This window comes from Taeniopygia guttata, chromosome 4 (genome assembly GCF_048771995.1).
Source record: "Taeniopygia guttata chromosome 4, bTaeGut7.mat, whole genome shotgun sequence".
Classification (NCBI taxonomy): Eukaryota; Metazoa; Chordata; class Aves; order Passeriformes; family Estrildidae; genus Taeniopygia; species Taeniopygia guttata.
Window position 1 is genome coordinate 38,660,681 of NC_133028.1, and position 22,156 is coordinate 38,682,836.

The 22,156-nt window shown below is 40.1% G+C and overlaps 1 protein-coding gene across 2 annotated transcripts; it reads left to right on the top strand.

Moving 5' to 3' along the window:
• The first annotated feature begins 3,308 nt into the window (after window positions 1-3,308).
• Window positions 3,309-20,351, top strand: TMEM192 (transmembrane protein 192). Of its 2 annotated transcripts, none has more exons than XM_072928430.1 (6): window positions 3,309-3,535; window positions 6,342-6,488; window positions 10,484-10,748; window positions 12,690-12,824; window positions 16,566-16,668; window positions 18,766-20,351. In XM_072928430.1, the coding sequence occupies exons 1-6, from the start codon at window positions 3,320-3,322 to the stop codon at window positions 18,887-18,889; spliced, it is 990 nt and encodes a 329-aa protein (XP_072784531.1). In that variant the 5' UTR covers window positions 3,309-3,319; the 3' UTR covers window positions 18,890-20,351. The 2 variants fall into 2 exon arrangements, with proteins under 2 accessions (XP_072784531.1, XP_002197018.4); XM_002196982.7 differs by having other exon boundaries at window positions 3,322-3,485.
• The last annotated feature ends 1,805 nt before the right edge of the window (window positions 20,352-22,156 follow it).

Below are 22,156 nucleotides of genomic sequence, written 5' to 3' on the forward strand. Positions count from 1 at the left end.
AAAAGTTGTATCATTTCGTTAACCTCTGTTTGTTTTTTAATATATCTAGGAAATCAGTAAATTTTTTTTAACTAATCAAGAGTGCCCATTCTGTTTTTTACACTTTTTCTCTTTGCTATTCTTTTGTTCTTTGTCTCATCTGCATAAAGCAGTCCAAATTCTTTTTCTACAGCCATATTATGCACCCTTTTTCGCCAGTCCTAACTCTGGACTTCATTATGGATATGTAAGACATTTTGCAAAATCATTTGTACTAATAGATAAGCTGAAGTAACCCATGGCCACACTAAGCCTCCAGCATTCAAATTTATATATTAATCAGTGAAAGACTGAAAGAGTTTTTATCAACACCAGTGTAATGCTCCTCTCTTTTTAATAGCTTGCATTTAAAGGCCACAGATTTTTTTAATGGGCACTTTATTGAGGAAGCAAAACCTGCATAGCAAGTGGCAGTTTTTGATTACATGATTACCATACATAAATAGCCCCGTGCTGCTCAACACAAAAAGTTGACTCTTACATGATATGGAAATCTGAAATTATACATGGAGTGAAAGGTTCCTTTGTATTAAACATATTCAGCAGTGAACTGGTTTTTTAACCTCCACAGGATTTAAAAAATTTACAGGAGCTTGAAATAAAATGAGTACTTCTGAAGTGTCTGTAATATGAGGATAGAACATAGACTGCACTTACTGCAGCATGGCTTTCAGGATTATTACAGCCAATTCATGCAAATAAAATTTTCTACTATTATTTTTACCTTTTCACTTCCCATTTATATTTTAAGTAATGCAGGGATCTGTCACAACCTCATATTCTCAGAGCAGAGACTGTATTCTGAATACATAGAACTGAATACAGTTTAAGTACTAATTGTACTTGTAATATGAAAAAGAAACAGTAATGATAATTATATCTTATAGCTGAATGTGAAAAAGTTTGTGAGCACAATCCTGTTTCCATTCATGCCAAATTTTACATGAAACTGAGAGGAAGAAAAGTAGATATTATGTCTCTTTGTGAGGATACAATTGTGACAGTTAGTCCCCAAATATTGTAATTATTGTGGATATGGCAAAGGTAATGCCTAAGTAGAGCATTTATTCCTGTGTATCTAATGTCTAAGTAGAGCTTTCCCTAAGGGCAGCATAGTATTGTTGGGCCATACCACATCTTTTTATCTAACCCTTAGCAGATGTCTTCATCATTACTGAGGGAGCTGCAGTGGAAAGAATTTAGGACCAGGCCATATCTTTATCTGTTTTAGACTGCCCAGCATTAGATCATCCTTCAGGAGCCAGACTTGCAAGTTTGTGTACACTAAAATTACAATGTCTGCAAAATTTGATGCAAGATGGAACAGGAATGGACCAGAAGAGAATGTTACTTTATTAGAACCTATCTACATCACTAAAACCTCTCACTATAAAAAATACTGTGAATCTAGTAATTAAAATCATACATCAAAACCAAAACAAAGATTGAGTGATCTACTAAGAACAAAAGCAGACTACTATTGTAGAGAATACATACACGTTTCACGTAAACCAGTTGAAACTGGCAATCACATGCTTTTAAATATGTTAACTGGCATTGTATGCAGTAAGTATTTATGCACTTCAAATATTTAAACTTGTATTTTTCCCTAACTGTGCTCTTCAATAGTCCATTGAGAACTTTTCAATTCCCATTCAGTAAAAAAAAGGTTTACAATTATATATAAAATTATATCTATTCAAATGAGTGCTAATAAATGTAAACTTACTGGGACTTTAGGATTTTAAAATTACATTTAGAAGAATTTGTTCTTTTGATTTTATTGTAAACACTTGTCTAATGGCATATCTTACACACACTGCATATATGTATGCAAATTGTGGCCTCACTTCACTGTCACTGAAAACTTTTGTCAGCTGCTTGCTGATCGGTAGGATCTGTGTTCTTGTCAGGAATAAAAAAAAAATATATATGAAGCACAATAAGGAGGAGGAAAAAGAAACATTTAGGCTGAGAAACTGGAACAGAGCATGCTCTTATCAGAAGAGCTGGGCTTTATCTCAGTCAAACCAGCAAATTTAAGGCTTCTTTTTAATTTCAGATAGTTCATTAAATGTGTGTATCTATATTAAACAAGAACAAATGAATGCAAGTGATGAATGTAAATGATCTGGTGGGAGGTTTCAGTTGAGAATTTTTTTCTAGAAAAAGCCAGGAAAAGTCACCGAAACTGAGATAAAAAACTTGAAACTTCTTCTCTGAAGAAGCTCATACCTCAAGAGCAGTTTTCATCCCTTGGCACTTCAACATGATTTTAAGAGAGACAGAACAACTACAGCTGTTCAAGGTGACAGTCCTGGCTTCTCTTAAGTAATACACATAGAACAATTACAACCTAGAGAGGATACAATCTTACTTGTCTTTCAGACCCCCTGTTGCAGCTTTGATCCTGTTCGGAGTCCTCACTAGCATTAGTTGAAGGTTAAAGGGATGTTCACATAGAACAAACAGAAGGTTAAGAAACATTAGCATATGAACAGAGCACATAACATATAATAAATATGATGCTTTGGAAATTCATACTTTGCACATGCTTGAACAGTGTGTCATTCTGATCCCTCTCATTCCAGAGAGGTTATAGCTGAAAAATGCCAGAGAGGCTAACAAAAATTACCAAATAACAACTAAGCACAAATAAGTGGTTGAGGAGTATGCAGAATACACGAGGCTGTCAATGTCAGTAACACAGAGATCCATAAGGGAGTAGTCTGGACACTGTGAGTGACCAGAGTCTTTCTCAGCATGATCATAAAGGGTTGGAAAATGAAATTACCAAGCACACGTTTTAAAGAAAATGCATTTCCTGCCAAAAAATATACAACAGGCCCAGAAATGCCTTAGAAAATGTATAAAGTGAATGCTAAAACTTTTTGTGATCTGAAGGGGCAAGGAAATCCACTGGAAACAGTAACTAGCTGCATAGACTCGATGCTTCCCGCAAGAGCAAGCCGACACCAACACTACACTGCTTTACCCCACACTTGGGGCAACCATCTGGGGTCCTTTCCCCTCCCAGCGCTGCCTCCCGACCCCCGGCCCCGCAGGGACACGGAGCCTGCTGGAAGCGGTCTCCGTTCTGAATTCAGTCGGGGGCTGCCGAGAGAACCGCACCGAGCACGGCCGCGGGGCAGCGCCGCTCCCAGGGCGGGCTGGGGGCACGGACCTGTGCCCCTCAGGGAGCTCAGGCTGAGACCCGAGACCCAGCCCGAGACCCGGCCCCGGCCGCGCCCCGGGGCGGCGCTGGCGCGGCGCGGGCCCAATGGCGGCCGGGGCGCTGCCGGCGGGGCGGGGCGGCGTTGCCCGTGGCCAGCCCGTGGCGGCGGGGCCGCGCTGGGGGTGCCCATTAAACGCGGCCGGGGCAGCCGTGGCGGGAGGCGGCGATGGCGCAGACGGCGGGGCGGCGGCGGCAGCAGGACCTGGACAACGTGAGCGCGGCGGGCGGGAGCGGGGCCGCGGCCGCGGGGACCCCGCCCGGGTGAGCGGCCGCGCTGCCGCTGAGAGCGGGCGCCGCCGGGCGAGCGCCTTGTGCTCCGTGCCGTCTCTTCCTTCCGCCTCTTCCGGGCTGTTTCCGTCCCGGCCGCCCGAGGCTTTGTCTGTTTTTTCCGGAGGCAGCCGCCGGCCCAGGCGCGTCCCCAGTGCCGCTCTCCGGAGCGAGGAGGCCGCCGCGGCCCCTTGCTCCCTGCGCTGCCCCTCCCCAGCCGGGCTGGAAATATCTCCGAGGCATTTGGGCCTGGCTTGGTTTTACTCGAGATCATTAGCCCCTGTTCGGGGCTGCTCATGTGGCTACTTCAGGTTTTCTGGGTTATTTTTCCACAGGCGGGTTATGTGCTGTTCGCTGGCATGACCACGGCGTTTTTGTGTATGTTTGAATGTTTCTCCCCGCCCTAGCTGGAAGCCGGTGTGGGCGAGGCTTGCTGGCTGTGGCTTGTTCCTGCCTGCCCTTCTCCTGCTGGCGCTGGGCTCTTGTGGAAGCGGTCACATGCTGGAAGTGGATCAGGGAGCCAAGAGGCTAAAGCTTCAACCTGTGCTCAGCAGCAGTGCCAAACAAGTCTGGATTTAAGGCATTTTGGCTTTTGACAACTGTGGTTTTGGCTCATCTTAATGAAATTAAACCAGTGTTTGCTCCAGTTAGGAAGGACACTTACTGGATTTTCTTTATGACAGATTGACTGCATAGGATCATCATATCCTATGCTTTAATTCCCCTCCTCTCCATGTTGTCTGTAATAAAATTTATTTGAAGAGATGATGTCATCTAGTGCTTTCTAATACTAGCTGTATTTTAGGCTACAAAGATGGACTGTAGCCAGTCTCGTGAGAAAGTAGCATGGTCAAAGCTCTGATAAAGCTTTGTCTGTGAAGGAGTGCCCTGATCCCTCATGGAAATAAGGGAATGGTGAAATACAGAAATGGTGAATAATTTGTTCCCATTAGACAAAGGATAGTGTCTTGAGAAGAATTGTTGGGTTTGTGGGACATGTCAGCTGTTAACCCCATTATTAATTCTGTGATCATAGAATGGTTTGGGTTGAAGGTTCTTTAAAGATCTATTTCCAACCCCCCCCCCCTTCCCCCCCTGCCGTGGCCAGGAACACTTTCCACTAGACCAGCTTGTTCAAAAGCCAAGCCAGCCTGGCCTTGAGCACTTCCAGGAATGGAGCATCTGTAGGTTTACCAGGCAACTGTTCCAGTGTCTCTCCACCCTCATGGTAATCAATTTTTTACTGATGTGTAATCTGAAAAATTAGGTAAGATGCCTTGGCTGCTGGAGTGTTGGTCCTTGCTTTCAGAGCTTAAAATTACACCTGTCGTGTGAAAGTGGGTAAAGGAGGGCTAGCGGGCATCTTTGCTCTCATGCTTCTGGATTTTATATCAGTGACCTAAGAGGAGTGCCATTTGTAAACATTTAGGTGTGCAGTAAAAGGTCATTTTACCAGGCAGGTATTTTAGTAAGGGTCATTTTCAGTCCAAGACTGGGCTAATTAAAAGGTATCTAATAGCTGAGGGTGGTCTGTTCACACTCCTCTATGGTAGGGCAAGTGTAGTGTTCATGGTTCTAAAAGAAAACTGGTTGTTGACTGAAATAACTCTTTACGACTATTTCCTTCACTTTAGGCAGTTGTCTGCAGGTGAAATAACACTGGGGAGACAGTCTACATTGGCCTCATTGACATGAGGTATAAACCTAGGTGTAATCCCTCTCTTCCTGTGTTAGTGTCTAGAAGGATGGAATGTTTCATTTGTCTTGAGGCTTATGCTGCTTTTTCTCATGGCAAAGAGAAGTCCTCAGTTTATAAATCAGTAAATAGCCTGGTGAAATGTGGCACATCTGAATAGTCAGAAGTCTGGAGTGGGATGGGGTCTGCCCTTGTCTTCTTCTGGGCTGTGGTTGGTATATGAAGAAGAGCAGTCAAAACTTGAGTGGGAATCTTGAGTTATTTTCTCTTCTGAGGCAAAGGACATAACAGGATGCTAAAGAGAAACTGTAGCAGTTTTGGCCATCATAGTGCCTTGTGTATGTTCCACTTAATATGTATTGAATGGCCTTGTCCTGGCCGGAAAGGAGCAGGGATGCACAGCTGTGGGGCAAGTTCCTTGTCCAGTTTTTCCCTTCACTTGTACTTAGTTTTACCTTCTTCTTAGTAAAAGGCACTATATTTGAACTGAATGTGAAGGCAAGTAACTTGGCTCCAATGTGACGAGGGCAGGCTGCATTCTCTCTAGTGTAGGCAGTATCTTGCTCAGCACTTTGGTAGCATCTTTTCCCTCTATGAACTGCTGCTTCTTTCCTGCCCGAGTTGAGCTCTAGTTGCTGCTGCAGGTGTTTTGACATGTCAGTAGTATTAGAGGTTGAATACTCAAAACTGTTACTGTTACACTGCAGCTTTGTTGTTGCCTCCAACTTCAGTTGGACAAAACTAAGAACAACAAAGAATTTTGCAGTAGCTGTATAAAGCATGTGAGAGAGACTTTGTCATTTTTTCCCATGTTCCTGGTGTCTCTCAGGTCTGAAGCTCAGACACTTGTTATACATTTTTAAAACTGAAGTTCCTGAAGGCTCTGTGTGATACTAGGAAGTAGATTAGTGCTGGATTCCTCAGGGACCGAGTTCTCGCGTGTGATGAATGTTTACCAAGAGTTTAAGAGGTTTCTCAAGATATTAACCTAGTGGAGTTTTCCCCCCTCAAGGCTTGATTTGCTAACAGAAAATTCCTTAACTTCTGTGCTTTACTTTTAGAGCTTACCTTAGAGCTATTGTTTGCCTTCCCCTTCTGTTCCAGGGCTCCTTGGAAATAACACAGAGTTTGGAAGATGATCCTCTACTGGATGCACCACTCATTTCGTCTCATGCATTGCATTCCCAGCTGAGGCCAAGATTTCATGCTATCCCAGCAGTTCTCCTTGCCAATTTCCTGGTGCTAATACATGTAAGTTTAAGCATGATTTCCCTAAGAAATTTGCTATCTCTCTTCTGAATCCTTCAGAATCCACTGTTCATGTGACAGAATTCTGATGATATGACAGTGAAGTGCATACACTGGCTGATCTTCCAAACCAATGAGGTCCACTTTACCAATAAATTTTGATAGTGTATATGCTGTCAAATACTTTCTGCCTTCTCATTCTGGTTGTTGGTGCTGGGACACATCTTGTTAGGAGGAAGAGCATTTTAAATAGTAGTTCTTCTATGCTGTTGGAAATGTAATTTAAAAATATTATTGCCACAGAAGTGCTATACTAGTTGCAGAGGGCTGAGATAATTTTGATGCTGTGCCTTCTGAGAGCAAACCTAATTTCAGAGATAAGGTAACTAAACAAGTAAAGCTGGACTTGCTTAGGGGGTGTTGATTGGTAGTGGATGGAGAGAGAAAGTAATCCTAATGTTGTTTCCTGCTCTCGCTTCTGGAGGTTACGAGCAAAAAGCACAAATACTGAACAGTATCTAGGCATTTATGGAGGCTGGTAGACAGAAGCAGAGAGAGTCCTGCCTAGTAGCAAGTTTTTCCTTGATAAGCTGAAGAGGCTTGGTTTTGCTTGTGAGTCTGTGGCAACCAGATAGGAAGAAGGAAGGCTGAAGAGCTCCGAGCCCAAGATCCTACTGAAGTGCCCCTTTCATGTCTTTTAGGGACATGGGTTAGTGGGGATGTGGTAGTGTTAAGTAAAGGGTGGATGGACTTAGTGATCTTAAGGGTCTATAGTACCATTAAGTTCTATAGTACCACTGGCATGAGCTATTTTAGAGCTTAAGTTGATCTGAAACAAAAAATGCAGTGCCCAGTGCACTTGAAACATGCTCTCTGCCAGGACTTTAAAAGCACATACCAATCTCTAAGGTCTCTCTTTGGGCAGCTGCATGAAGTTGTTCAATGTGCTTTAGCCTTCTAATTTTAGGAGTAGCTGCTTTTTGGGCCTTGTAGTAGTATCAAGAAATGCCCCTTTGGCTGTCGTGTAGACTTAAGAAAGACCTCTGCTGTTCGGCTGAGTAGGAAACCATGTATCCAGCCATATTCCCTTCTCCTGCCAGAAGAGCTCTGTGCCATTCCCTTATAGAAGGCGCTTGAAATCTGCTGTTGGTAATAGAGCAGTGACTATTTTTCTGCTAAGCCTTGGGGTTTTGCTATCTACTACCATAACTGATGCAGCCAACTGTCAGTCACGCATATCCTAGGAAACTGCTACCTATTCTCCTCCCACCTTTTCCTCTCTCCTGCAAATGGAGAGAAGCGTGATTAGGTGAAACGGGAAAACTTCTGTGGCATCTGTCAACACACATTTTCACAGTTAAGTCTGTTGCTGTTGCTGAGCCTGCTTTAGTGACCAATCAATGGAGAAGTATCCTTTTCTGTTGGCAAAACAGCATTGTAATTGCTACCTTGTGTGGCGGTGTCTCTCTCACTAAAAAGATGGGTGGGCAAAACAAGTTTAATGGATTTCCTTCCCCTGTGCTTCTGCAAACATGCATTAATCTTGTGGAATGCGCAGAGAGGCCAGGGTAGTTTCTGATGCATCACCTGCCAAAGGGGTAAATGTCCTGGAGAAGTTAAGACATCATAGTATTATGCAGTAGAGCTGTAATGCATCTCTAAAGCAATTTGTATGTAACTTGGAGTATTTATTCTCCACCTCCCTGTGCCAAAAAATGGAGTTAGGTAGCAAAACATCTGCTTTGATGCAGCTGCCTAGTTACATATAATTCTGGAAAGTGGGTAGGATATGCTGGACTATGGAGTGACTGGGTTTTTAAGTGCCTTTCCTTTTGCCAAGCCTTGCTTTTCTGGAGGCTGGAGAGCAATGTGAAGTGTACAGGCTAGAAATAATTTCTTTATATTAATCCTGTCTTTCCTTAATCATTTGTGTGTGTGCACATACACAAAATTGAACTTAAGTACTGCTCTTTATAAGAATAACTTTCTGTATGTAAAAATATGGGGGGGATGAAACACCTACTGTTGAACTGCCTAACAATGCAAGCAAAACATATTTAATAAATGCCACTCTAAATGCCAGCTTCCTGTTTCCTCTTGTATACAGTGCTGTAGTAGTTTAGTAGAGATGTAATGCTAGGTCATTCCTACGTGCATTAGTTTGATATAGCCATTTTCTTTACTGAAATGTATTCCTAATACCTGGAAGGATAGAACTAATTGTATCACTATTGTAAATTGGCAAGCCAAACAGTAAACAGGTGAAGTAAAATAGCTGAATTTTTCTTCACTTTGTAAGAAAAGAAGGTGGTAAAATAATAGATTAAACAAATGATAAACCTGCCTCTTGATTAACTACTGTGTCTAGCAACTTAACCTATCTTTAGATAATGTGGTATTTAATTTGTGTTTGAAGTAATGGTTTTATGGATAATGTGGGGTACCCTCCATTTTTGGTTTGGGTGTCTTTCCTTCCACCTTCTGTCCTGTCTGTCCTCTGTAATGTCTTTAAGTATCACAATTGTCTTTAAGTGTGAAAAGTATTCCGCTTTCTTGCTCCCTTCCCAATTACTTAACTCTGGTCACAACCTGAGCAAGCTAAGGGCATTTTGTCTCAAAAATGATTAAGTGGTTCTGAAAAGTTAATTTCTGTGAAGAGTGTTGCTTGAGAAAGTACAAAAATAGGAAATATGAATTCAAGAGGGTGGAAAGGGGGCAGTGGGATCTTAAATACTCATAGAATTAAGTATGGAAACAAAGGCAGCAAATGAAAATTGGGTGATTTCCTCTGTCCTCAATTCTGATGTGCTGTTTCTGCCAGTTATGACATGCAGAACATCTGACACTTCTTTTTTTTAAGCTAAGTGTATTAGAACTAATTTGTAGACTTTACACAAATTGATTTTTTTTCTGTTTTGTATATTAGTAACTCTCCGTTTATTTCTGTATTTGTGGGAGTTGTTTTTCTTTACAGTTCTGTTTTAAAAGTATTCCTCTGTTCTGTAGAGTGAACCAGGATGAGAAAGTATAATATTGTTCTGGTTCACTGAATGAACACAGTAGAGAAAATATTTGCTGTGACAAAAGACTATAAATATTAAGAAATCCCTGTGTATACAAATACTACAGGTAACATGCATCAACAGCTTTGTTTTCTAATTGGGCTAAAGATTGCCGATGTTCACTGCTGATGCTGAAAATTTGGAGGAGAGTCTAGAAGACAGGAAAAGTTATGGCATAAGGGCAGTAGTCTGAAAGGATAAATATATAGACAATCTGTCTATATATGCAATCTGACTAACAATCTGTCTGTTTTTTCTGACATAAGTAAAAAGGTAAAATGATTGCCAATGATTACCAATTGGCAAAGATGCCTACCCAGTGTTAATAATTCACTTTAAGTTTCTCTGATGATTCACTTTTTTAAAGTCAGCCTGGAGATGATCTTCTGTAGCTGTAGGAACGCATTGATTTTCACTTAAGAAATGTCAATTTCAGGAAATATGGACTGTACCGACAAGAGCCGATCCCACAGAGCGGTTTTAAGTGTAATTGAATGAGCCTAAAAAGATGTGATTTCTCTTTTATAGGAACATAAGTCAAGTTTTCTTTGAAGTAAAAAGGCATAGAAAGGAGGGTCCAGAAATTAAATAAGTTCACTATGAAGACTCAAGGAACGGTGAAATTGATTTAGTAGAAATTCTGGGAAGGGTGACAGTTACCAGCTCTGTTCTGCTGGGGACTGGTTGCCCTCCTGGAAGTCAATCTTACTACTTAGCAATTTCAGTCATCTGTATGTTCCCAGAGTGACATGTAGTGGTTGTATCAAGTGTCTAATGTTTTATGTTACCCCAACTCTAAAAAAATCAATTTAGAAAGTAATGCGTAATGAATTAACTACATAATCCTGGATTTGTGTTTCAGTTTGTTTTTTTTTTCTCCACACATATAGCTAAATGTTGACTTTAAAGCTTTTTCTCTCTTTGTTTCTCTTCCAGGTTGCTTTTGTTGTTTTAGCATTTTTAGCAGCTATGTTTTGTTCTTACCCCAATCCAAACCAAGATAAGTGCCCTGGAAACTACACTCACCCACTTAAAGTGCAGACTGTCATAATAATTGCAAAAGTAGTTCTGTGGATTCTGCATGTCTGTTTTGAACAATACGTGCATCACCACCATAGCAGAGTCAAAAGAAGAGGTTACTTCTCAATATACCGATCAACAAGGCATCTGAAAAGGCTGCCCGTGCTGATCCATGCCACAGGTGAACTTGGATTTTTTTCCATCTAAAGCTTTTAACTGTGACACAATAAAAGACTGAGCAGTTTAGATATAATTTTATATTATATATTATGAACTTTTATGAACCTGTCTGTGAGCACTTACAAATTATCCTTTAGTCAGTTGACCCTCTGTACTGATCTTTCTGGTCTGCCAGATGCAGGTTGTAAGGAACTGTTTGTAGTGCAAAAATGCTCACTGCTGTGAGGTTGAGTGAAACATTAGTCATTAGCGTTTAGTCTTCAGCCATGAAGTATTCAGTCAGCAATGTCTGTGTTTGACTGCTAGTGATCTTGATTTGTGTATTCATTTGTCTGGTTGGATATGTGCTAAGACTGCTAGTCCTTCCAGGAAGTGTGCTGCTCTTCTCTTTTCAAGCTCAGCAATCCACACAGAAAGAGATGAATTGTTTGTTACCCAACAGCTTTCTGAATTCAGTGAAATAACCAATTTTCTGGCCTTCACTGATGATGTGCCACATTCAGCTCTATATCTGACTGCCTTTTTCCACTTTCTATGGACAAAAGGTGGTGTATAGGAGTGATTTAACTATATTTTTAAGTTACATCTCTGGCAAGTTTAGCTGTAAAGTGTTGATACACCTAACTGGTGAAGCTTTTCTACAAATCACTTTCAGATCTGAAATCCATCTAACTTAAGGGGATTTTCCCTGCAAATAGCAGTGGAAAAGGGCAGAGCAATGGCATTTACAGTATTTTTGCCTCTTATAAAACCACCTCCCTCCTGAGTAAATATTTTTTTCATCAGAATTAATAAGCAAAATGGTCCTGTTCTATGTAAGAACCTAGCTTTCTTTCCACACAGTCCCTAAAAGAGCTAAGTCAGCTTGATAAATGTGCAACACTTCAGGCTCTGGCCACTAGATAGAGCTCTGAAGATATAAAAGTGTTTGGAGTGTAGTGACAAAAGCAGGCTACAGGAGGCTTAATGATGTAAAAGGATTATTTCTACCTGTTGCAGTGTAATTGGCAATACTTTGCCCCTGCTTTCAGTCTTAGATGGAGCCCACTTCTCCCCTACTAGACAAACTCTGGGCATTTGAGAATGTTCAGATGCAATCATGTGTGTGCTTTAGAATTTTTATCGTCTGTTATTCAGAAAGTAGTTCTTCCATTACTGCAAGCTTCCTGCCATGGTAATGACTGCTGATACCACTTCCTTCACTTGACTGACACAGTAGGAAAGAGAACTGCACAGTTCCCTAGTTACATTAAGGGTCTTTATAAATTTAGTTCTTTATCCAGGCGCTGGTCAGACACATTTTTACAGGAAGGAAGAAAACACTTCACACTCAGTATCAGAAAAGATTTTTAGGCTTGTAACTCAGTATCTTTTCTCCTGACTAATTGTACTAATTTCAATTAAACTTTCAGTGATATTCAAGTATTAAGATAATAGCAAGTGGAAGCCCATGCAAGTAGGCTTTGAAGGAAGGTGGTTAGGGTTTTTTTTTTTTCTCTATTAGCCTCATTTAAATATATTTTAAATCCACTACTTGAAGGAAAGTACTCCCTCATTTTCAGCTGACTTACATGATATCTTAGGAATTGAAAGAATGAGTAGGATGGATAGCATCAACAAAGCTAGAAACTGTTTAAGCCCATGTACCTATTTTAGGTATTTCTAGTCTGTTTCTTCCACTCTTGCTTTTTTAAGTCAGAAGAATCTATAAGAAAACTCATAATTGTCTACCATTACAGGCATATGCTGAAATGAAACTTCATTTTTCTACCAGCAGGTATAAGCTTGCACGTTAAGGAAATTAGCTGAAGGGGCAGGCATGGTATGAAATGGAAAAGCATTACTGCAGCCTAATGCAGATACTGGGCATGAGAAAGCATTAATTAATTTTCAGTAGCTAATAAAATCAGTAAATCTTTAAAATATAACATTTGTTTTCTAGGTAATACAGCCCTGCTCTTGATTCTGTCGGTGCAGCATTCCTTTCCTGATCACAGCAAAGTGTACTTGTATCTTATCCTGGGAGTCCTGAGCCTGGAGATGATTAGTTCCCTGACATGCTTAGTGATTTACACAGGTGAGAGAGGCAAGCTTAGCCTTCTTGTGTGATGTTCATTATAGCTGGTACTCAATTCTTTGTTTGCCCTCACAGTAGTTTACTTGGGGTACCCCAAGGCATTTAACTGCCATTATAAATACAAAACGATTCTGTGCTTGTGGAAGGAGAACTAAGGCAAATCCAAAACAAGTTGGGAAAGGTTGTCAGGCTTGATTTGGTTCCAAGGGCTGCTAAATGAAGGGCTGCTCTGTGTTATCTCAAAGCTGTTAATCCAGTGAAGTGGCAATAAATGCCTGATTAATTCAGAAAGTGTCCTGTGAACAGGTTTGTCTGTTTATCAGTGTTTCTGAAATGTATGCACCACAAGCTGTGAAGCAGTAAGAGCTAGGTGGCTTAGTCAGAACTGTGTATAGGATTTGCATGTGGGGTTTGCTTACCTGATTGTGTGATTGTGCCTTATCCAGCCTCTTCCTCTTTCCCTGGTCCCGCCCCAAAGTCTTCAGTTTCTCTTTGACACCAAAATGGAATATTCCTTCTAATGAATACTTAAAAGATGCACGGGTTTTGGAAGCTGTGATGATATGTGTAGTGCTTTATAAAACTGTGAGGCTTTGTGCTATCACTACTGGTTTGTAAGGTTGTCGGCTTTAGGTTTGGTATAACTTATGAAAACTTTATAAAACACTTGCCTTTAAACTTTGCAAAACTATCTAAAATGTTGATAAATAAATGCTTAAAAGAAAACTTTGGTGTGTTCACAGTAATGCAATGGCACACAGAGAAATACTGCCATGTAGCGTGTTCATCTGGGAAATAAAAACTATTCTGAGTCTCCTACAGCAGCATCAAAAATGTGCCAAGAAATAAGGTCCCAGCCCTCAACTGTGTCTTTATCTTAAAAGTGTGCAGAAGCCTGAATGCTGCAGGCTTGTCAGGTTTTCCCCTCAATGGCTCAGCATGGCTCAAGTAGACTGACTGTCCTCTGGAAGAATAAAGGCAGTGATGAGGGAATGTAATCATGGCAGTGCTAGGAAACTATTCCAAGAATGCTAGAGATCATCCCTTCTTTGCATACGCATACTTACTTTCCTGGGAAACTCGGGAAATAAGAGATAAATTGTAAAACTTTAATAGAATGTCAGGAATTCCAGAGAAATGCTATTTCTAGCCCTGAGGCCTGCTGGAGCTCAAAGAGCTACATTGTGTGACTCTTACCTTGACCGAAAAGGTTAAGTGCAAAAAAGATGACCTGCATAGTAGTAAGGTCTGCGCTTGTACTTCTGTAAGAAAAGTCAAACTATTTTTCTGCTTATTTTTCACCAGAAGGGTATTGTTTCCTGACTAGTACTTATGCCAGTTCCTGTGACCTTCATATTCATTAACCAGTGTTTCTGCTATCACTGTTGGTTTGTAAGGTTGTCTGCTTTAGGTTTGGTGTAATTTGTGAAGACTTAATAAAACACTTGCCTTTAAATTATGCAAAACTATCTAAAATGTTGATAAATAAATGCATATACAGGGAAGTTGTGGGCTGCAGTGTTGCGCTTTGTATCTCAAAGAGGTTTGAAGAAGGGTCCAGGGAATCCTGGAACTAAGGGGAAGAGTTGCATTGCTAGGAAGGAGTAAGGTAGTGTGTTATACCAACAGCTACCTTATCTCTTGAACAGTCCCAAATCAATATAAAATTCATTCTCTAAAGCTTGGTGTACAAAGCTAGGGTTAATTTTTATGTGACTTTACACCTGCTGCAAAGTGAGGGAGACTTCCAGTCACCCTAAGTTGCTTTTTCCAGTGGATAGTGTAATTTATTTTCTTATTTTCCGTGCCAATGCTTGTTGAGGTAAACAGAGATTGCTTGCCTGTCTGTCTTATCTGTAGTGGTGGATTTTAAGGTTTTTTTAAATTCTAATATTAAAGCTATATTGAGGCAAAACAAATGTATTTGACCAATTTTGAAAATAGCCTGAGAATCTGTAGTAATAATGACATTCAGATGGGTTTTTGCTCTTAGAGCAGACAGAGTAGGTGCCTGGGTAGAAGCATGAAGCTTCTTTAATGGAATAGTTTAAGGGGCAGCCCTCTGCTGAAGTTTAGAATTTCCCTCTTCAAGGCAAGCATTGAAGCAATATCTTAGCAGATATTGCTAAGATAGTATCAGCTGCGCAACAGCTAAGGTTGTGACTAAGATCACTAAAAACTAGTTTTTAGTTTTACACTAAAAACTACTGGCTCACCCTTTTTTGTATTAGTATGTTACTCCTAATTTTGGAGAGAAGGCAGCACCAGTTCACATATTGTTTCTTCACACTGAAGTAGTTATTTAAGTATTAGAATGAGACATAAATGCTTATCAGTAGAAGGTTCATGTACCTGACATATTTTCTGCTAAAAAATTCTGTCTCACAAATCAGGAATACCTGATTGTAATTCTAGATACTTCTCTTGCTTATTGAACCTGTTTGTGAATTGTATGATAGACAATGTCCTGTGAAGGACTACTGCCTTCCTTAAAATCATCTCCATGTAGCAATGTGTGTATATCGCTGTAGGATGCAGAGGCAGAGATTCAGAAATCTACAAGGAATTGCTGTGACTGACCTATAATAGACTTGACATATATAAATTGTTCCAGTGAGGTAAAAGTGCATGGAATGAAGTACAATATAGACAGCTCTAAATGTCAGCTTACTATTCTAAGTTTTTTACTGCTAGGATAAGGAGTAAAGCTTTAAAAGATTTACTAAATATATGTATTTAATTACTTTCTCACATACTTCTAATATCACTTGAATAAAAGACCAACATTCCCACAAACAACACATGTTGAGAATTCCACATCCATTCCTTTGTGGTTTTATTTGTAGAGAAATACCATCATAGAAATAACTAACCTTTGAGCCTAACTCGTAGCTAACCTCTGGAGGGTCTTAGCATTGTTTTAGCAGGGTGGCCTGTAATAAACCCCATAATAGTACTGACTCGTAAGGACACTCCTTCTCTGTTGCAGTAGTGTGGATTTCTCACAGAGCTGCGCTATAATGTTTTTTGTGGCATTAGATGTATTGTTTCACAAGTAGCCCTTAATACAGAGTCCCAAATGCATACTCTGGATATTTTGATATTTTCTCTGAATCAGGATCTGACATTGAATGGCTTTAAATATTTTCAGCTTCCTTTTCGAAATAATGCAGAGAGTGCCTACAACTTTTCCCACCCATACATCTGTTAAATTTAGCCTTAAACTTTATTCACAGGTGCCCAGGAATGACTTTTGGGTTCGATAGCAAAGACTGCTAGGCTCACAATGGCTTTCTGTAGTAAGTCTGCTCTAGTCTGAGCAGGCAAACAAGCTGCTGCTTCACTGAAGCTAGTCTAGTTAAAGTAGTATTTATTGAAGAGCTTAAGCTAGAAGTTCTGAACCAGATACCAGTACAAAACTTCTCACCATTTTTTTTATGTCATATTAGTTTTGTCTGAACTTGGAGACTGAATCTTGGTACCCCCTATAAAAGGCAACTAAGGTTTCACCCTCTCTTAGGTGGCAGATTAAACTTTGCAGATGTTAAGCAGTATGTTCAAGCTTCCCCATTCAGGTCTGCTTTTGCTTTCCCATTTCTCAGATTCTTTTGTTGTCTTTCCATCTCTCATCTTACTAAGGTAATCTTAGGATCATCTGTTACAGATTTTTATAACTTGGACTGATGTTAAAGCTTTGAGTTATTTTCTAGTTTCTAACTAATTTATAAAACTTTCTTGCAGTGAAAATAAGCAACTTCAATCGTGCCAAGCCAAGACCTGACATAATTGAAGAAGAAAAGATGTATGCCTACCCTAGTCACATTACCTCAGAAGTTGGATTCAGGTGAGAATTCTGTATTCATTTTGTGCCGTGTTCAACCATGTTCTGTAGGTAACATGAATGGAATTCCATGATTTCCTGTAGACTTCCATGCAATCTTAAACCTGTCAGCTAAACCAGAGGTAGGAATAACAGTTCTGAAGGAACTATGCTTAAGCCTCCAATATTAGATGCAGCAGGAGAAAGTCTTGTACTTTCTCCCTAGTAAATGAGAATTCACTGTGATACAGAAATCCTCAAACATAAGGATGGAGGTGATTTAACAATTTATGAAATGGCTGTGCTTAATCTGGTTTAGTTAATTTTATATGATGTTTACGGAGAGATACTGTTGTCTTACACTGTTACTTAAAAAGGAACTTTTAAGGTGTGGAGGGCACTTAAGGAGTAAGGAAGGTCTCAGTGAGAGTAGAAGCTGTCCAACAGGAATTGAAACTGTCCCAGGCACTGAGACTTATCTTTGTGTACCTGCCAACTGCCCAAATGCTGAAATCAGTCTGGTATGACTTAAACTAGTAATTAAAAATAACCTAGATTTCTATATAAGAATTGGAGATTTCTCTGATTTCACTTCTGTATGTGCTGCCTTCATGAAAGGTTGACTAATGAGAGGTGACTAATACTTTGGGACTTCCCCTGGTATCACAAATACAGCATGCACATGCTTTTATGGAAATTGGAAGTAGATGTTCAGGATACAGGAAGGATTTAGAGTTGTCTTGAATTTTGATACCAGATCTGACTTCCATTTTGATATAAAAACCATGGTGATTGCATGGTGGACCTCATTTCTTTCTCATTCATCTTCTCCCCTGAGAAATTCTCGAATGCCCAGGGAATGTGCCTGCAACAATGACCAGCTGAGGAAAAGACTCTGCTTATTTTTGATTAAAGACTGCAAATTTCCTGTGAGAACTGATTGCAAAACCGTTATTTTAATTTAGCTCTATACAACTCTGACTCTCTTTCCCTTGGGGATTAACATCTATTGAAAAGTGAATCCTGTCAGCCTTGTAGCTGACCTTGTTAGAAGAATGTTTTTTGAATATCATGACCTTTGCAACCTAAGTTACTGATCTGGAGCCTTAAGTTGGTAGTGCACGTTACTGGTTAAGGTTGCAAGTTTTCTGTTTACAAAACTTGTGTTCTTTACTTTTCCCAGTTTAACTGCAGGAGGTTTTTTTATTGGACCTAAGCTTTTTTTCACTCAATATCCTTCTCAACGCTTTCTAAGAACTATGAAATGGGCAGTGTTCCTCTACAAAATGCTGCAAGGCTGAGGAACAACTTTCTCAGCACTAAGATGCTCACAAGTGTACTCAGAGGGCAGATTCCCAAGTCAGCTGAAAAGAAATAACATGTGAGGAAAGAGTAGACTACACTCCCACATTTGGTACTTCATCTTGCTGTAGCTTAAAAATTCCTAATAGATTTGACAAATTTTTTTTGTCTTTTTTTTTTTCCTCAATTAAGTAAGTTTTATTTAAATATTTCAGTGCTACTGTTGGAGTTAAAATGAGCGACATCTGAAAGCTGGATATATTTTAAGGGGGGAGGGTAGTTGTACACAAGAACTGAAGTAGCACAACTTTTTGGTACTGGTACTATCATGGCATGTGACAGATACTGATGTATATAGTAGCGTATAATGTATGCTACTCCACATTAATCAAGAGATTTCTATCTTGAACAGCTTATGATCTCCCACAGCTGAACAACAATATGCCTGCTCAAAACAAGTTTCCTAATGTGCGTGGGAAAGGTTCCATGGTTCTTACTATAATTCTAGCATGTTGTCTGTCTTGGTGTCTTAAACAGTAAGATCCTCATTCTGTAACTCTCTAGCGGGAAGTATGTAGCTCAGTTGTGTATACATAGCATGAAGTTCAGCCAGACTTTCTCTTCCTACCTTCTCATGCAAAATAGAGTTAGATGTATAGGCGTTGTAGATTGCCTCTCCCCTCAAAAATTAGTTGATCCCAGCAAAAGTGAAACTAAAGGAAACAACTATTTAAGTATGTGTTAATTAGCTCTGACATTTCACATACTAAAAGGCTTCTGTCATTTACTGAAACCCATATTTACTTTTGTTACTTCAAGGGAAAATTCCAGTTTAGAAGAGATAGTTGAGAAGCAAGGAGATGTAATAGAGTATCTTCAGCGACACAATGCACTCCTCAGCAAGAGACTGTTGGCGTTAACATCTCAGCAAACCAAAGCTTAGCAGCATTTGGGAAACTACTGCTGGAGCTCTGGAGGGGAATGTGAAGTAATGTAATATCCAGACTGGTTTGTACAGATGTGACTCTTCAATCATCTTTTGTGTTTTGAAATAGAAGTTAAACTTGAAAGATAAGCTCTGCATATATTAAAGCCTGTTACGACTGGACACTCTGGCTGTTTTCAAATCATCAATTCTGGAAAAAAGTTCTGCAGCTTCAAGGATTTTTAATTCCTCATAAGTTAAAGTTGGACCTGAGTTAATGGTTTAACTTTGCCCAGTTGTTGCTATTATTTTGTACTGCTGTGTAACCATTAAGCTTCAGGCTACCAAAGTATTTTATACATCTGGAGTACAATTTTTTTTTTTCTAGAAAAATATGACTTTTCAAGAGATGTATATGCAGTTTCTATTGCTGAAGATGAGACTAGATGTCACCAATTCCCTTCACTTCCAGGGTACAGGTGGATTACTTCAGTAGTCCAATACAAATACTTGTTTTCTAGATGTCTCCTTTTCTCCTTTGTCAGGTAAGTGGAGAAAGTTGGTATCCAACTTGGGATTATAAAAAAGTGGTGGGTGCCCTAAAACTGTAAATCTCACATACAGGTTTGTGGTACAAAAACCATGCTGTGATAAGCAATTGTTTAGAATTGTGGCTTTAAAGCTCTTAAGAGAGATCTTTAGGGCTGATGACTATCCCATTACTAGGAGTTTGTGTTAGTAACAAGACTCCTACTCTGCCAACTGAACTAACAAAGCTAAAATACTTAAGCATGAGCTTTTCCATTGACCTGGTAACTAACTTGTATTGAATGCTTTTAAAGATGCTGTCAAAAATACTTGTTACATACTTGCTCTTCACTTTGGCCCTTCAAGTAAGTCAGCATCTTGATTCAAAAGTTGAAATGGAAGACAGAAAGGTCTTTTAGAAGTTGAAGAAACAAAAATTCTTGTTTTTAATCTATGGCGAATTGAGGCTGGTGACAGAAACATTTTGTTTTGGGTACTATTTTTTCTACCAATATAGACAAACAATTATTTTAGAAGCCAATACCTCTCTGGGGATAGGGTAATCACTAATCAAAACTGGGAAGAAGACTCTTAAGAGGAGTAGTCTTGTAGTTGAATATATGAAAGGAAAATGAATTCATCCTACTTTGGTGTTAAGGCACAACTTTAGAAGTACCTAGACAGTTTAGTGTGCAACAAATATGGGGGTTGTCTCATTCAAAGGAAAACAAATACTGGAGGCGTTGCTGCTATCCAACACTAGACTGTTCTCCTTAGCTGTTGTTTCTTGAAAATGCAGCCAGAATTTTATAGTATATATATATATGGAATAAAGTTATTTGTTTTTAGAACTCAGGTTTTGATGTGACTCTGTATGTCAATTTATATAATTTCTATGAAAAGCAGTAAAATGTGACTGTGAAATTCATGCACAATAAATACAACCAAGGAAGAGTGTGAATTCTGTTATTTCCAAGCTGATGTAAATCTGGTTCCAACAGGCAATCTGTGCAGATTTTTGTGTTATACTGAAGTTCTTACAGCAGTGTTGGCACTTAAAACTAGCCAAACAAGGATAGCTGTGCGCTTGTTTTGAAGCTTTTAAGTTTAGTTTTATTCCCTTTTCTGGGTAATGTTTTTTTCCATCATGCTTCAGACTTCCCCTGCCACTTGTGTTTCTTTCCAACATTGAGAAGTGAGGCAGAAAAACTTTCCTTTGTTTTGAGGGCATTACTCAAACCTTCCTCTTCTATCTGACTGCTCAAGGTAAACCTTGGATTAACCAGTAGCATTGCTTTCTGTGGAACATGGTAGCTGGAAAGAAAGGCAAGTATGGCTTGCTGTGCACACACATGTACATCTTCTGCCCTTTAAATGTTATCTTTCCTAAGTACACAAGTGATAACAAATGATAACCACCCACCCCTTGCCCCAGTTTTATATCTTTATCATATTCCCAACTCTACCTTGTTTTCTTAGTATCTCTAAGCTTTTTCTTTGGGCAGGGTGGAGGCTTTTCACATTTGTATGGACTCCAACAGAAGCTAGTAATCTTTACTACTCGCCCTGAACACTTGAGCCTCTGCCCATGGTAGAGCTACAGTGAATTGTCAAGTAGGAGCTGTTGCTGTGTGTGGCAGCCCCAAGCCCCTTGTCTGCAGCAGATGGGCCAAAGCCAGCCTTGTTTGGAGGCAGAAGTACTCCCCAGCCCTCAGGTTCCCCTGTGCTGCCTGCCCCAGTGCATGGTGTGGTGTTGCTGGGTTCTGTGGGCCTGGGCCCCTGCCTCCTCCTGGCCACCAGCTTGCGTGTGGCCGAGCTCACCGGTTTGCAGAAGGTGACTGCAGAGCTGCTTGGGGAGCCTGTGTGCAATGAGCGCTTCCAAGGCCACAGAGAAGAGGTGAATGGCTGCTGCTGTGCAAAGGAGATGAAGTTCAGCTGTGACTTTGCTATGTCTGACATGCCACAGTGCTAAACTGAACAAGGAGTCCTAATTGTTCTGGTTCTGTATGTTTATCGGACACCTCTCCGGTGCTGCAAGGTTGGGTGCTGGGCGGCCAGTGCTGTCCATCCCCAGTGCTGCAGCCTGGGTGCCGCTCCCTGCCAGCACCTGCTCATGGGCTGGATTGCACCATGTGAAGTGAAATCCACGGTGTGCTGTGCATGCAGTAAGCACTGGAGCATTGGGTCCAAGTTTCAGGGGGCAAAATATGCTGCTTTGTGAGCACTGAGGTTTGCGCGTGCTCTGCTGGAAAGCAGTGCTTTGCTAACCACCAACACAGCCCTGCTGTGCTGAGGTGTGGCAAACCTGCAAATCTGTTACTCTGAACAGCTGAAGTGATATGGAGCTATGGGACTACAGCTGCTGAAATCACTTGGTATTTGCAGGTCTTGGTAAGAGCTACCTGATTGCAGCTGGGGCAGCGGGAAGATAAGGAAAGTGAAGGAATGTTTCCTAATATATGCTAAAACTGTACCTTAAAATAAAAATTTATGTATCATTATTTTATCCTTGTTTTTATTATTTAATGCTGCCCCAGTGGCTTTTTATTTTATTCTAGAAATATTTATTATAGCAATATTTTATTTTTATTTTATTATAGAAAACCAATCTATATGTTTTTTAGGTCTGAGAAAAATTTTGTGTCACGTAAGGACTATATTGGGTTGCCTGAAAAATGTTCACATTGTGGGGTTTTAATAAGTTTAGATGAAATGCTGAACTATGCTAAATATTCTGTACACATGAAAGAAAAGATT

Coding starts and splice junctions, on each gene's coding strand:
- TMEM192 (XM_072928430.1), top strand. CDS start 3,320: ATGGCGGCCGGGGCGCTGCCGGCGGGGCGGGGCGGCGTTGCCCGTGGC. Junction 12,825..16,565: donor ATGCTTAGTGATTTACACAG/GTGAGAGAGGCA, acceptor ACTTTCTTGCAG/TGAAAATAAGCAACTTCAAT. Junction 16,669..18,765: donor ACCTCAGAAGTTGGATTCAG/GTGAGAATTCTG, acceptor TGTTACTTCAAG/GGAAAATTCCAGTTTAGAAG.